At 37.5% G+C, this 15,182-nt stretch overlaps 1 protein-coding gene across 1 annotated transcript; it reads right to left on the bottom strand.

The window, feature by feature from the left end:
- Positions 1-468: 468 nt before the first annotated feature.
- LOC134530368 (protamine-like) lies at positions 469-7,248 on the bottom strand. Its single transcript, XM_063365129.1, has 3 exons — positions 7,096-7,248; positions 4,599-4,866; positions 469-954 (listed from the first exon to the last, which is right to left on the bottom strand). Exons 2-3 carry the CDS (start codon positions 4,857-4,859, stop codon positions 637-639), a joined length of 579 nt encoding a protein of 192 aa, XP_063221199.1. The 5' UTR covers positions 4,860-4,866; positions 7,096-7,248; the 3' UTR covers positions 469-636.
- Between the last annotated feature and the right edge of the window lie 7,934 nt (positions 7,249-15,182).

A 15,182-nucleotide genomic window follows, 5' to 3' on the forward strand; every position in this document is an offset into this window, starting at 1 on the left:
GCACTTTGTGTTGTGCCATGTTTCAGTGATCATCAAACTCTGAAAATCTATTGATTTGTAAAAACAAATAATAAATTTTAGGATGGTGTAAATAAAGTGCAAACTTGTTTTAAGAAGAGAATAATCAAAAACAGAACATACATATAGCAACTAACTAGTAAAATTTAAATTTTTTATAATTTTTATTTTCCATTTTTGCTTTAAATACTCCAGCACTGAGGGGTTTGCCAAACCATCCAAGTATATAGCAGTTAAAGGGTTAATATTATGTGCTTAGTGCGTACAACTAAACTTTTTTCTTTGAACAAAAAAAACTTTATTTCTAATATAAAACATCATTACATTTAAATAGCAAAACTTTCAAAACAAGTGTTATTCTGAAAGATAAATAGATTTTTTTTGTTTTATTTTGGTGTAAAACTTATTTTTTCAGAGTTAAAGATTTAGGTTACTGCAATTAAAAATATATTATTAGGATTAAAATCCAGCGGTAAAAATATTTATTCACAAAAGTTTTTAAATGTCATACAAAAAACCAAAATCTCGCACCACTTACAAATGTGAAATAAAATATGAATGATCAATAACGGCAAAACAGGATTCTGGTGGACCGAAAGTTGTGGGGATGCGAAGTGCTCAGCCCTTCTTGGTGGCGCCGCCTGCGGGCTCCCTCTTCACCGGCGGGACGTGGCTGCTCTCTGTTGGCGCCTTCCTGGTCCTGGCGCCCCTCCTGCAAGCCTGCCTGGCGGTCGGGCTGCCGACCCTCCTGCGCCTGGCGAGAGGGGAGTGCGACCTCCTCCTGCGCCTACTCGACCTCCTCCTGCGCCTACTGGAACTCCTCCTGCGCCTACTCGACCTCCTCCTGCTCCTACTGGACCTCCTCTTGCGTCTACTGGACCTCCTCCTGCGTCTACTGGAACTCCTCCTGCGCCTACTGGAATGGCTCCTCGGGGCCTGCAGGCACGGATGTTCACGTTTGCATGAGTACATTGCAAGTGTGTAAATAGGTTTTTGATGCGTAAAATCTTATATTTCCCGGTATACGACATTTAGTAGGAGGAATTTTGTGAATGTCATTGGAAGTTGCATGGAACGAAAATGTGTAATCGTGGTGCTGTCTTCTGTGGCGGTTGGCGCTAATCAGTGTTTACAAAACCAAATGGTAACATTAGAGTATTAACTTTTTAGTGAATTTTAACAAGACAGACAGTATTTTAATGTATAACATAGCAAAAACTGGGGCTAACAATTTTTTTTTAAATTTTTTTACAGGAGCCATTTCAGTATATTAGGTACTTCAATAGTTGTCTGCTAATCAAATTATCCGAAGTCGTTGAAACGGCTCCGGCGTTGAATTCTAGCGGCGGGCGTGGAACGTGCAATTCGCATCCAAAAAAGTATTTGCAAAACACAATTTGCGTATATTTATCACTCTTAGTATTATTTTAAAGATTTATATGTTAAATTTGGTGCCCGTTTTTTGTATAAAAAGTGTATTTGAAGCATGAAACACATGACTTTGCTCGTTACCGAAGGTTGATTTTACATATCACTGACGAGTACTGAAAGACTAGCTCCCCTTTTGTTCCCCTACAGTTAATTGTTGCGCCATTTTGTTTAGATGTATAAAACAGTGGCAGAATATAGTGTTTGCATTTTGGAAACAGTTTTAAATTAATATTTTTATAAAAGTGACTTTTAATTATGGAATTTCTTATTCATACTTATTAACCACCATTATGACGTTATCAAGCACCATTACCGCAATGATTTAGATGGAATAAATTTTCTATGACGAGGTTATATTTTATCAATGTAGGTACACATATTTCGACTAAATAGTGCACCGCGACAAAATAAAATACTCGTAAGTGCGTCACGAAATGATTATTTTCGTTATCTATGTCTTAAATGTATACTTCTTATTGTAACAAGTTGAGCAGTATTCCTTGTCGTTAATCAAGTTTATTGGACTGCAATTCTTAGTTTCATAAATCCTTAAAAATTGCACCACATTCGTAATGCTTAAGAGAACCGACCAAATTTTTTTAATAATTTTGACGCCGTGTTTGTCCTTACACAATTTTCCCGGCTAGTATAGTAAATGATAAGTATTTTTAAAACTTCTAAGATATATGGTTATGACTATTCAAGTATACAAAATGTATTCCACGATAGTTTCGATTCTATAAAATTTACTTTGGCACACCAATACACTTGAACATCCTCCGTGGGTCCACCATATTGACGACTTCGGCTCGTTGTTATAGCAGATTAAACATGCGTGAGCATTAAACTTGCAACCTGTAAGATTTTCGTAGTTAAATGCACGCTTATTTCATTGCATTTCTGGGGCATAGTAAAATTTCACCCCAAATGTTCCTGAATAAGCAAAACAAAAAAACGATAGTATCATTAATTAAACTAAATTGTAGTTAGGTTTTAATAAATTGAATAAATTTACCGATTTTTTTTCTTCAAATTAATACTTTTCATATATTTATCACGCTCGGTATTGCTTTAAGGAAATCTACGTTAAATATGTTTTCCCAGTTTTATATGGTAAGTTTATTTTCATCATGAGACCGAATAAATTTGCTAGTTACCCAGTTTATATGTTTACAAATCACTAGCGACTGGCGAGTACTGAAAGACTAGCTCATATATGTATATAATACATATATATACATATCGTAATCTAAAAGATATACATTTTATAAATTGTTAATAAATTTAAAGAATATATTTTAGTTTTTAGAAAATTAAAGACTATTTACAATGACAGTCCTATTTGAAGTAAGAGTGAGTAATCATGCTGTATACAGTTTTAAAGCAATAGTTTGTGTGTGACCTTGTCACATATTGATTTTTTTTGTATGTTATTCGTAAATCAATAAAAATTTGGATTCCTCAAAACTGTGAAGAAGTAAAATTAGAAGATTAGTGGCAAAACAAATGTCTTTTTGACTAATAAATGATATTTTAAAAAATCCGGAATTTCTAGTTGAAATTATCTAACAGCACAATTACCCACTCTTAGTTAATATTAAGGTTGGCATTAAGGTTTCTACAAACCATTCAAAACACACTCACTAATAAATATAAAACATTTTATGAACACTTAGCCAATGTTATATAGTTAATTTATTTTTAAATAACGAACCATAACTCCGAACAACCGGAAGCTCGATAATTAAAGATACTGTCCCTTAACCCCTCACATCACATTATCATTCCCTAACCTATCATCTGTATATGAATTATAAAATAGGTACAGATATAGTGGTATTACTTATAAAACAACTGTACACCATAAAGAAATAACAATAATATTCACTACATGTTTTCGAGGGCCCGAAGGCCAACGCACCCGCCTACCACCCCTCCCAAATGTGCGCCCTTTAAGGGTAGATTGGGAGTCTGCTTACTGATCTGAAGAATACAGAGCTCTTTTCCACTGAAACTTCCAGATCCAGGAAAACATGTCCCCTCCACCACTACATACATAGTGGCTTCTTAGGGACCTGTAGACCAAAATCCCCACATGGAGCTACATGCAGGTAAGGGTTCAAGACAGGTGCTTCCACAGTCCAGCGAGCCCCACAGTCGCCGGACATGCTTAGCAGACTGCTACCCATTAGTCATCCAGGTCTTTCCAGTACTACAGCCAACTTTAGGTCTCATCGGCAGACTGTTCGCCGGTAGTTTGACCAGACCACCGCGCTTCAGAGTGCAGCCACGAGGTGTCCTCGTCACCTCGGAAAACCCTCCGACCCGCCGTACCTCGGCCCGGCGGGTTTACAGCCGATTAAGGCCCGGATGCAACTGCACCCCTCTGGCGACGACCGCCATCAACCCCAGCTGGAAAATGGCAGTCACAGTGCACAGGCAGGAAGCACCTGGGGGTTACCTCAGTACATCCACCGACTACAAGGCTAAAGGGGATACCTCGCCGTGCAGTTTACAGCCCGTTTTTAGGCCCGGTCGCCCGACACCGCAACCACCATACCCAGTCGAACTCCATTTCCATGGGGCCTAATCCATTCACTATGGGGCCCTTTGGGACCGATGCACCGAGGCTTGGCCAGTTAACCCCCCGGAAAGGTTTCTATCGCATCTACTGTTGCCCGCAGATTCAGCCCTTTCACCATTTCCGGTCTCATACATACTATGCGGCAGAGTTAGACCCGGCAGCGCCCTCTTCAGTAAAGAGGTGCTATGACCAGAGGTCGGGGTGAGCAGTCCCGACATAGCCACCACAACCTCAACAGCGGTGCCACGTGAAGGCAGAGGGTTGCCACTTGGTGTGGAGAGGCTATATAATCGCATCACACACCCTTTCCGCGGACTTGATGGTTCATGTCTCGGATACTAGAACCGGCAACAGTTCCGACACCTCACACGACAATCACCCTCCAATCAGCCGTGGATACCTTAGAGCAGGCAGAGCCCAGGTACCCGCCCTCCAGCCCGCAGCCAGAAAGGCCAAGTCCACTCCCGCCACTACAGTGGCAGTAAAGCCGTCAACCAGAATGTGCACACGACTGAATGTAAGAGCGGTACACTAGAGTGCAGGAACGGACTGGAAGGGCGCCTACCTGGCGGGCCCGCCCCAGCCGGGCCAGCACGCTGGTCGCCAGGGTGTTGGCCTTGTAGCGCCGGTCCTTGCAGGAGACCAGCCCCCAGTCGCGCAGCTGCGCCAGGCCGCGGCGCACCGCCTGCTTGGCCGAGGGAGCGGCCGCCCGGCGCGCCGGGTCCCCGCTGCACACCAGCTTGGTGATCTCCGCGAGGGTCGACCCCTGGCGCTGCTTCAGCTGGGCGATGGAGTCCAGGATGTCCGTGGGCCGGAGCGCCGCCATCTCCTTCCTGTCATCAACTCCTGTGTTCACTTCTGCTATTGGCTCGCAGCTAATCAGGAGGAGTCTCGTCCGTCGAACGAACAAGCACCGAATCACAAGTTACCCCGTTGACACACATCACATTTGAGCAGCCAACAAACAGATAGAATTTGTTCGAGTGTGTAGAGAGTTGAGGAGTCCATCCGAGAGTTCACGGTATCCACTAATTTTACCGGTCTTTAGTAACAACTTTATATTCGGACAAAAACGAAACAACTTCTTGATAAAAAAAAACCTCTCCCCTTCAGTCTACTTTACAATCCCTAAACATTTGTCTGCCATTGTTAAAGCAAATTAAACTTGATGCACATACAGGCATACGTGTGCTTCGAATTTATTTGTTTGCAGTGCTCATGTACCAGTAAAAAAACCAGCATAAGAAGTGGTTATCAACTCCACTGCAACCCGCAAATTGATTTGGCCATGTTATCGACCAACGAGCAGTCTTAAATCTTTTGGTTTTTATAAATACAAATGTAATCTACTGGGATTGAAATGAATATGTGAAATAATAGTATATCTAATCATAGATTAAAATAGTTATATACCTTCTAAATTTAATGTTAATATGCGTGTCTCACTATTATTTGAAACAACAGAGCTATAATTGTATTGATTTTTTACTCGAAAAATAATTATTTTCCTGTAGCATGAATTCGGACGTATGTGTATTATTTTGAAAAAATTCTTACGTCGCAGCTTTTCCGTAATAAAATAATAAAACATAGAAAATGCTTTGTTGAATACTAATGGATTGTCTCTAGTTACCCTGAAGACGTTTCTAATTTCTACTGGTTTTAGAGAAAAAGATTTTATATATCACATTATAATAAAGCCTATGCAGTGAAGCGTGTTGTGCTTTAATTGCAATGCTGATACTGTTGTTTTTCATAAATGTAAGAACGTATTTATTTTGTATTTGGATGTGTAGACTCCATGTAACATAAACAAATTAATTTGAAAAAAGTTCGTGGTTTTCTACTGTGTATCTAAATCCAAGCGTCATTACTTGGCAGGGATTTTGTTTAGTTTTATTGAGGTGCAAAGCGTTGACTTTTTATGTACGACTGCACTTTACCTGACTAATAAAAAAGGATTTTTTTTCGTTTTATATACATTATGACAATTATTTTTATACGCCAGGTTACCTGCTATTACACGTAACAAATCGGTGCTTCGCACCTTCATACTGCTTTAAAAAATAAACGCCCAAGGTTGAAGATTGTGTTTAGATGCACAGTAAGGAACCACTTACTTTTTGAAAAAAAATATTATTTACGTTCCTTGGAGCCAAAATATCCAAATACAAAATATACACGTTCGAACATTTATGAAAAACCACGGGATCGGTAATGCAATTAAAGCCCAAAATGGTGACGGCTGCTTCACTGCATAGGCTATCTAAGGTAACTTTCAAACGGTTATTTCTCAGAAACGATGTATAGAAGGATTTTTTTTTAATTTTATTTTTAGATAATTTACTGAAATACTCGAAGTAACATTTTCCAGGTAATTGAAGTATATCTTTATATTTAAAACAATTTTTAGTTCAGCTTACCTGACCTAGTCAACCTAAAAAACTATTTAAACGGTAAACTTCCGGGAATCTACCTGAAATATCGTAATTATGTTGTAAATATAATTTAAAAGAAACTTCTAACTCAAAACTATAACTTTTCTAATTTTTATTGCACCTATACATTTCCCTGCCAGATAATTTGCTATAAGAAACAATAAAAAAGGTTAATCTAAAAGTTATGAACGATATAACCCTAATTCAAAGGCAATTTTTACATTAAAAGCCCTAAGGGCCCCGCCTACCTGGACACAGATATAGTGTGCAGAGCTTCGGGAAATGTTGTACAAGCTAAGGCATTATTTAATATATTCAATATTTGTTAAATATGGAAATTTAATATATGTTCTATAGTTAAATTTTTTATTTAATTTTCTTTGGAATTTTAGAATTGTAGTATTTTTTATTTAGTTGCAAATATATTAAAAATATACATATAAATTAATCTAGAAAAAAACAGGCTTGTACTTCACTTAGGTGGTCAAAAATTTAAAGATATGACCATCGTATTCATATTTTTGTATAGGAATTTAACGAACATTTTTGATAGCTAATGGCGTACGATTAAAAACTTAACATTCTTCTTTAAGCGCTATCTTTTACCGTATTGTTTCTACTTACAAATTCGTTTTTCTGTCCAATTTCTCGTTCAAACGTTGACTTGGCAATTTGAATTCTTTAAATTAAAAACATTATATGATTTATATGACATAAAATTTCTACACACGTTAAAAGTTATAAAATGTTTTTTTCCCGTTGCTATGGATAAACAACTGAATACTTCATTTATTTTTCATAGAAAATTCATGGCACGAACATTTAGATTACGATAAAATTAACTTTCGTTCAAAATACTAATTAAGGAGTGTATTAATTCTATTTTTTTCTTGAGCATTTTAATGTCTATTGTTTGAAAATTTTTCACTTAATTTTCTCAAAACAACAATTTTAATTATCAGTAGGCCTAGAGCTCAACAAATATAAATACCTTTTAATTTTTCTTTACTCCAAGGCAATAAACATTTTCTCATGGAGATAGGAAGTAAATTCACTTTACATGCATTTACAACTCATTAATTCTATTTAAATCATTATTTATATAATATAAAATAAAGAGTGATTTAAATCAAATATTGTAAAGACAATATAGGAAACTCAGGTCTCTTACATAGGCGCGGCATGAGATACATTACTTCAGCGATCCTAGCGACGTGAACTGAAACCATAAGCGCGAAAATCATATTTGTGTATGTATGCTTCTACCTATTGCCACCTCTATGAATTGTCAGCTGAAATATCGGGAAGCCTACATTTCACTCAATATTGCAGTAGAAGCCTTAAAAAACGCAAATTATTGAAGCCAAAATTCCACACATGTCTAATGCATTCGTTTATAACCCATTTGCACATTAAATAGCAACTAAAGTAAAATAAAAACTTAAAAATCTCATTCCAAAACAATTATTTTTCAACGTTAAGTACAGCTCTTGCCGTCAGAATTACTAAGCATTTCTTAACTCGCGGATTTTCTACGACTTTCGTACTTTAACCTACTACAATATTAGTTTAAATAACTTAAAGCCATTGAGTTGGATAGTGTAAGGCTGATGAAATATTATTATTTGCCTAGAACGTGCGATATCCCTGTTTTTTAGATAATGAATTATTTTTAAGGTTTGTTTACAATAGCAGGATACGTTTATACTCAGTTGTAACTGGAATTAATATACAATACATCTGAAGCAAACAGAAGAGGTAAGCAAATATACCCGAATTTTGCGGATCTTATTCCGTGGACTAGACCATAGAAAATGACTTAGTTGTATTAACAAATGAAAGCCGAACATGTCCGTTGATTAGCTGATGCATTTTAGGGTATTCCTCGAATAAATAAGGAATGCGATTACTTTCACTCATTCATTCGTCCACAGTCAAGAAATCTTTTTTACATGAATTGTTTTCATGTGATTGTTTCTTCTTGACAATGTTTCAGTTGCGACTATAAGCAAGTCAGGTACTCCGCATTCTATATAAATTATTAGTAGATATGATTTCTCATTAGTGGTAACGATGCAGTTATCTATGCCGACAAGAGAACTTTCATCGCACAAGACTAAATGCTACTGATGCTGCGTCTGTGAGGATGCCTTAACAAGGGGTATATTAAATTATTAAAGAATTAATGAATCTTTTTGGCAGGTACATCATGAACATAATAAGCGTGAAATACACTTAACCATATAAACATGGTCTAATTTATATAATAAATGTATGTAATAGATAATATAAAGTTTATATTGTAATAATTTTATAAAATAATGTTCGTAATAAAATATTGTACATAAATATTATATGTAATAGTATAATGTAATTAATTACATAAAAGAAAATTTATATATAGAGTATAATAAAACACAATTATATTATATAATAATGTATATAATAAATAAACACCCCAGAAACTTTCAACTACAACATTAAACCACTTTATTTTTGTGACGACAAGGCAGGCGCAAGGCAATTTAAACCGTAGAAGAGCAAAACGGATCAACAGAAGAATAATTTCTTTTTTTATAAAAAAAATAGGCCTAAATTTACACATTATTTTCAATAAAATACTGAAGATCTTTCCATTACCGAAAAGGCATAAAGATAAAGTAAATTTTGATGCTTGTATTGGTATGTCACTTATCTGAGTCCTTAGGCCACTCCTCAAAAAAAAAATAAACGAATTACTGGTTAACGTACCGTCTACATCAAGGAAAATTGAAGAGGTGGAAACTACAACATTTATTAGTGACATGAAGAATTGTTCTTTGGCGAAGACTGCCCTTAATTTTAGAGTTTGGGGGAGGGGGGTTGATTGGGATGAAAGCTCCGAAACTCATGGCAACACCCACCACGCCACGTTTGCCGTTTCACAGAAAATCAGTCACGACACCTGGATAACTCCAAAGTGGGAAACGTGGTGGAGGTTGCCACGAGTCAAAATTTCCTCCGAGGCATGCATTCCGCTGCCACCTCGTGCCACCTCGCGCATCCTTCAGGATGGCACTGGACGAGGGCTGTGTCCCAATGGCGGCGTGACAGCTTACTTCTCAAGTGCCAACCCCGTTACACCGGCGTCAACCAGTTATCTTCAGAATTGCGAGGTGCCAGGTGAATGTTTTTTCTTTGCTGCCCACAGACAATGATTAAGTGAGATTTATTTCTTTTGCAGCCTCCTGAAGTACAGGTGGACTACTTATAAGAAAGCGTCTGGTAGAAATTTTGTTGATGCTCACCGTCTACATATTCGATGCAATTTATACCTAAAATAAAAAATCTCCCTGAAACATATTTTATTCTAAAAAAAGATTTAATTAAAATAATTTTAAAAATATATTATTTCTTGTAGTATGATTTTGTCTTCCTATTCACGAATCATAAAATAATATTATATATATATGTGTAAAAGACACGTTGCTATTAAATATTAACGAAATTAAAACAAATTCTGTCGTCATGCAAAATAAATACAAAAGTTGTGGTAATAAAAAGAATATAAATGAATAAAAGTAATGTGTGCTTTATATGGCAGGATCTGCAAAACCTTAGCTGAGGAAATAATTGGCCATGTGATAGTAGCAATGAATTGGTGACAGAGAAAAAAAAGGGTTAATATTACAATAAATATATTTAGCAGCAAAATTACCACCGAAGTTAGTGTAATTTTATACCTACGTGTGTTGGTGTATTTTTACTTAAATTTACTTAAGTTTAAATATAAACCAACGCATGTAGATGTGAAATTATACTAACTTTGGTGGAAAATCTGCTGCAAAATATATTTACTGTAAAATCACAATCGCTATGGTTTGGTAAATATGCCATAGCGTTTCGTATATTGAAATATATGTTATTTGTATGCATTTAAAAAATTTAACACAGCCATCCGTTAATTTAACTGTATAAAGTATTAAATTTACAATAAAATTAAATATTGAACCCGAAGGGGTTCAGAATATACAGAAATAGTGACCTTTCGACCATTGTGCACGATAACAATCATCAAGTAATGGGATTTCTTCTTTTGTAATTTAATGCAAATTTAATGTTTTTTTTTTGTTACTGTAAATAGTAAATTAAAAGGTGTGTTTGTAGTTACTTAGTCGTTGTATATTTACTGTAAAGAATTTTATAAAATTTTGACATTAGTGTGTATATATAACTAAAGTATACTGACAAATAAACTTGACAATAATTAATTAAATTATTGTATGGGTAATTTACATATACGAAAAATTTGTTATTTAATACGTAAATTAGTCAAATAAAATATTAACATGAATTGTTGTTACCGAAGCCTGTAGCACAATTTGGTTATCTATAATCATTTCTGTACAATCACACAAATGACTTGTTTCTAATAATAACAGTAAAAAATGTAAAATTGAAAAATATTTGTGTATTTCGAAATACTTATATTTTTAGCAAATTTATTAAAGGAATGGTTGACATACATGGCATCTTGTAAATTTACAGAAAAGTAGAATGTTTGGAATATAAATTTACATTTTGTTTAAAAATCACGATATAGTGATTTTGTACAAGGAATGTTGTCTCATAAGAACACAGAGATAAAAGTCAGTAAAAATACACTGTATTATTATCATAACGTGTTATTTTTCTTTATTATTACGTAATTTTACTAGATCAATGTGGGTATAAAATCTTCAGAAAATAGTTTATTCGCATGGTAAATTAAAATATAGCACCAATAATAAATGAATAGAATATGAATATACATTTGGTGTAAAATTACACCATTTAGCTCTAATTTTGCACAAATTGTGTGAAAAAATACAAAAACTGTACGATTTTTTCCTTATCAACACGACAAAAATGTAAAAATGCAGTAAAAACGAATGAATAATTTTATAAAAAATTATCTTTTTACATGCTTTATTTTACAGTATGGATTGTAAGGGTCAGATGCTAGGCCACTACGTCCCCACTAATTTTCGAGTGCTAGCACGAGTTACCAGGACGTCCGAAGAGTGAAAGACTCATTGACACCATGGAGATTTAGGTTTATGGAGCAAGTGTATAATATGAATGTTGAAGTCTCTCTGGTTAGCAGGGGAAGCCTACATGCTATTCACAAAAATTTTTTATTCCTAGCCTAAGTTAATCTAAGTGTGTAGGGGAGGGTCCAGGTTAGGGGAGGACCTAAGTGTGTCTCAGGCCGAAGCCTATACACTCTACCATGCGGGTTTTTAACCATGTAGGACAAGGGCGCGTGCATCATGTGCTTATTGGGGTTTACTGGCCAGCCATGGCTGCAATTGGCGCCATGACTGACGCCCCATTGGTCGCCTATCTTAAAAGCTAGCTAATGTGACCCAGGTAAAACCTGCATAGACACAGGGAAAACCCTGGGCCGGTTCATGCGGGGATCAAATAACATGCATTAAGCAAGCAGGTAACTACTGGACAAGAGGGAAGAAGGGTCCGGGTAAGAAGAGTTGGAGGGGCTGAAAAATCAACCATGCTGGAGTTGGGTGCTTGGGCCTTGCGGCCCGCATTTAAAGTTGGGAGCTCCTGGGTTATTATTAACCAGGGGCGCATGCACCCCCAGGGGCGGACGACTTCACGCGTCAGCCCAGCCACAGCTGCCCAGGCAGCCACAGTTAAAACAGAAGTGGGCAGACGAGCCAGTAAACCGGCTCTAACTGCTGGCTCTCGGAGCGAAATGCAGCCTGACATTGCGCCATCTTCATCTTCCTTCTTCCAGTCAACAGCCAACGACCTTTCAAGCCAGGGTGGGGGTAAGTCGTTCAGGCGAATGAAGTATCTTGCGAGTCGGACCCTCTTGCCCCCCAAATTCCCGGGTCGGTTGAAGGTCGCGCCGCCCAGGCTACCACTGGCTCCAACAGGGCCCCAACTTGAAGGCGCCGCCATCTCTTCCTTCAGAATTCCGATGCTGTTCAGTTCCGTTGCGCGCGCGGCAGTCCACAGCTCCGCAAGTTCCAGCCCGCAGTTCGTCTACACTTCGCATCCAGGGCACATCGAGCTCCCCTGCGGTGCCTTCGCCGACGGAACTGCTTTCTGCCGCGCGCCGAGCTACATTCAGGCTACTTTTCTCCCCGACAGCCGCGATAACGACTCCACAGGCCGGCCATTGGTCCGCGGACTGCTATTGGTTATTTACAGCCACCCCAGCGAGATTGCAACTCTCGAGCTGGGCTCCCGTATCCGCCACCCGCGGGACGCGGTCGGTAGCAGTTGGCACTGCTAGGCCGCCCCCAGTACGCACACAAATCCCACACGCACTGCCAGTCTTCGGTTACCCAATAGGGCGCAGGGAACTCCCAGCCAACAGCCCGCGAGAGAGATGCGCACGCCCCGAGAGAAGACCACCGACTGCTATTCACAGAGACGAGAGCCACACCCGAACAGTTCCGAAGTTCTCCGAGGTTGGCCGATCGCTCATAAAAAATCACCATATAGCAAGTACTTATATATTTTACGGTCATAGAGAGTTTTAAACAATGCTTAACTAAAAAAAAACCTTTCGATTTAGTTACAATAAACTTTCTTAGTCTAACCTACCATCCCGGAAAAAATAAAGAATAATTCTTGAAGTTATACTTCTTTAGGCGCGTTATGAAAAAATGATGAGACTGGAATTTTAAGATGCGCGCGCATCTCTGTAACACAAAATTAACAGGTTGAAGCTGCGCGCGCACCATGTGACGACATTTTCACAGGAAGATGGCGGACCCACGTGTATTAACATAAACCCACATTAGGGGACATACCAAATGTATTGGTGTGCCAAATGAAACTTTATGATAGTGAAATTACCATGGAATTTATTTTGGTAAACTAAAATAGTCATAGTAAAGAGTAAATTCCTAAGTTAAAAAAAAACATTAAGTTGGAACTACATCAAACATAATACATTTTTCCCACGTAATCGTCTGTCAGAGCAGTGGCTACACTGCGCGGTCAATATGATGAAGGGCCGTGGTTCAAATCTCAGTGGTAGGTATTTTTTTTTTTACTTTTTTTGAAGCGTGGGGTGCATGGTGTCAATAGTTATAAATATTTTATTGACATATATGAGTAGAAGGATTATCATTTCTACAATAAAACGCACCCCACCCCTTTTTTTTAAATAAAATACATTTTTTTTCTTATACACACTATTATTAATTTATATTTATTAAAACTTTTTACACTAACCTAATTCCAATTTATTAAATTTTATTTTCTATTTTTTAGTTTGGTTTTATATATAAAGCGTGATTTTTAGTTTTTTAAACTATTATTTATTTTATTGCACTAACTGCAGATAACCAAACCTAACATTTTACTTCGGAACAGTTCGAGTTCTGGTCGTGGCCTACATCACTGCGAACTGTAGGCTATCCGGCTAGTAGTTGGTTGGAAAAAGAAGCCGTAGTTTGGCTATACACAAGAGGCGTGGTCGTTCTAATTTCGACTTCAATTATTAACATGGCAAAGGTTGCAAACCGCAAACTCCCGAACTTCTCACCTCCATGGTTGCCACAGGGCTCCTGCATGTTGGACGATAAGGCAGGGGTTTCCAAAGTATGCGTCGCGGCACCAACAGGGGCCGTTAGGCGCTCCTCCTCTCTCTTCTCTTCGCTTACTTATATTCGCACTAAACAATCCCAATGCATGCATCACTAGCTGAGTTCGTTCGCCGGTACGCACGCTCGGGTTGTATTCGGAAGTGAGATCACCAAGCTCGCACGTCATCAAATAATTAACTCGACACTAAAAATTTTAGTATTTTTTTGTTTTAATAGATTATTTTTGTGTGTCAATAGTTTTATATACATATAGATATAATTACTGTGCCTAGTATCATAAAAAAATCTTTATTTTATTTTTTTCTCATTGTACAGATACTTCGACTAGGTAGGGCGCCACGAAAAACTAGTAAACCTTTTAAGTGCGTCACGAACTGAAAAATGTTGGGAACCCCTGGTCTCAAGCATCATTTTTTGTGGGCGACGCGCGGCAATTGGCCAGGCCACTGGGTCACATGCATGGCGAGTGGGCATTAGAGATCATGTATAAGGGGGGCTGGGGGGCCCCCCCTTGCACAAGCTGTCTAGTTGCAGTTGCGATAACGACAACAGCTCATATCTGCAAGAAAAAGATGGATCCTGCTGTCGCTGTGGGTTTGTTTGTTACCTGTTTGTTTGATTCAGTGTTCTGTGAGTCTTCATTAAATGTAAAAAACTGCACTGTTAAAAATGTTTAACTAAAATTTAGGAAGAAATCAGGTTACAAATTAATCATATATCATCAAAAATTTATCATTATCTTCTCAAATTTACGGGTACAGTGTTCACTTACTTGATATCTGAACCCACAATAATAATATTTATAATAATAAAAACTTCAAAAACTGGTTAAGACTCATGCGAATAACACTCTTGTTTTTTCCACACCTGCATTTACCCGGTTAAGCAAAAACAGCATTCAGAATTTGAAAAACGGCGTTCTTGAAAAAACGAAGAACTCTCTTTTGAAAATTCCGTTCATTTACTGTAATTTTTAACAGTGTACTTGAGCTTTATGAAATGCAAAATCCACTAGTTTCATTGTGCATAATTAGCTGGAACTAGCGAAAATAGAGTTCATAGCTGTTTCCGAATAACTTTTTAAAGAACCATTTATTCTAGAGG

The sequence above is a fragment of the Bacillus rossius genome, chromosome 1 (genome assembly GCF_032445375.1).
Source record: "Bacillus rossius redtenbacheri isolate Brsri chromosome 1, Brsri_v3, whole genome shotgun sequence".
Taxonomy (NCBI): Eukaryota; Metazoa; Arthropoda; class Insecta; order Phasmatodea; family Bacillidae; genus Bacillus; species Bacillus rossius.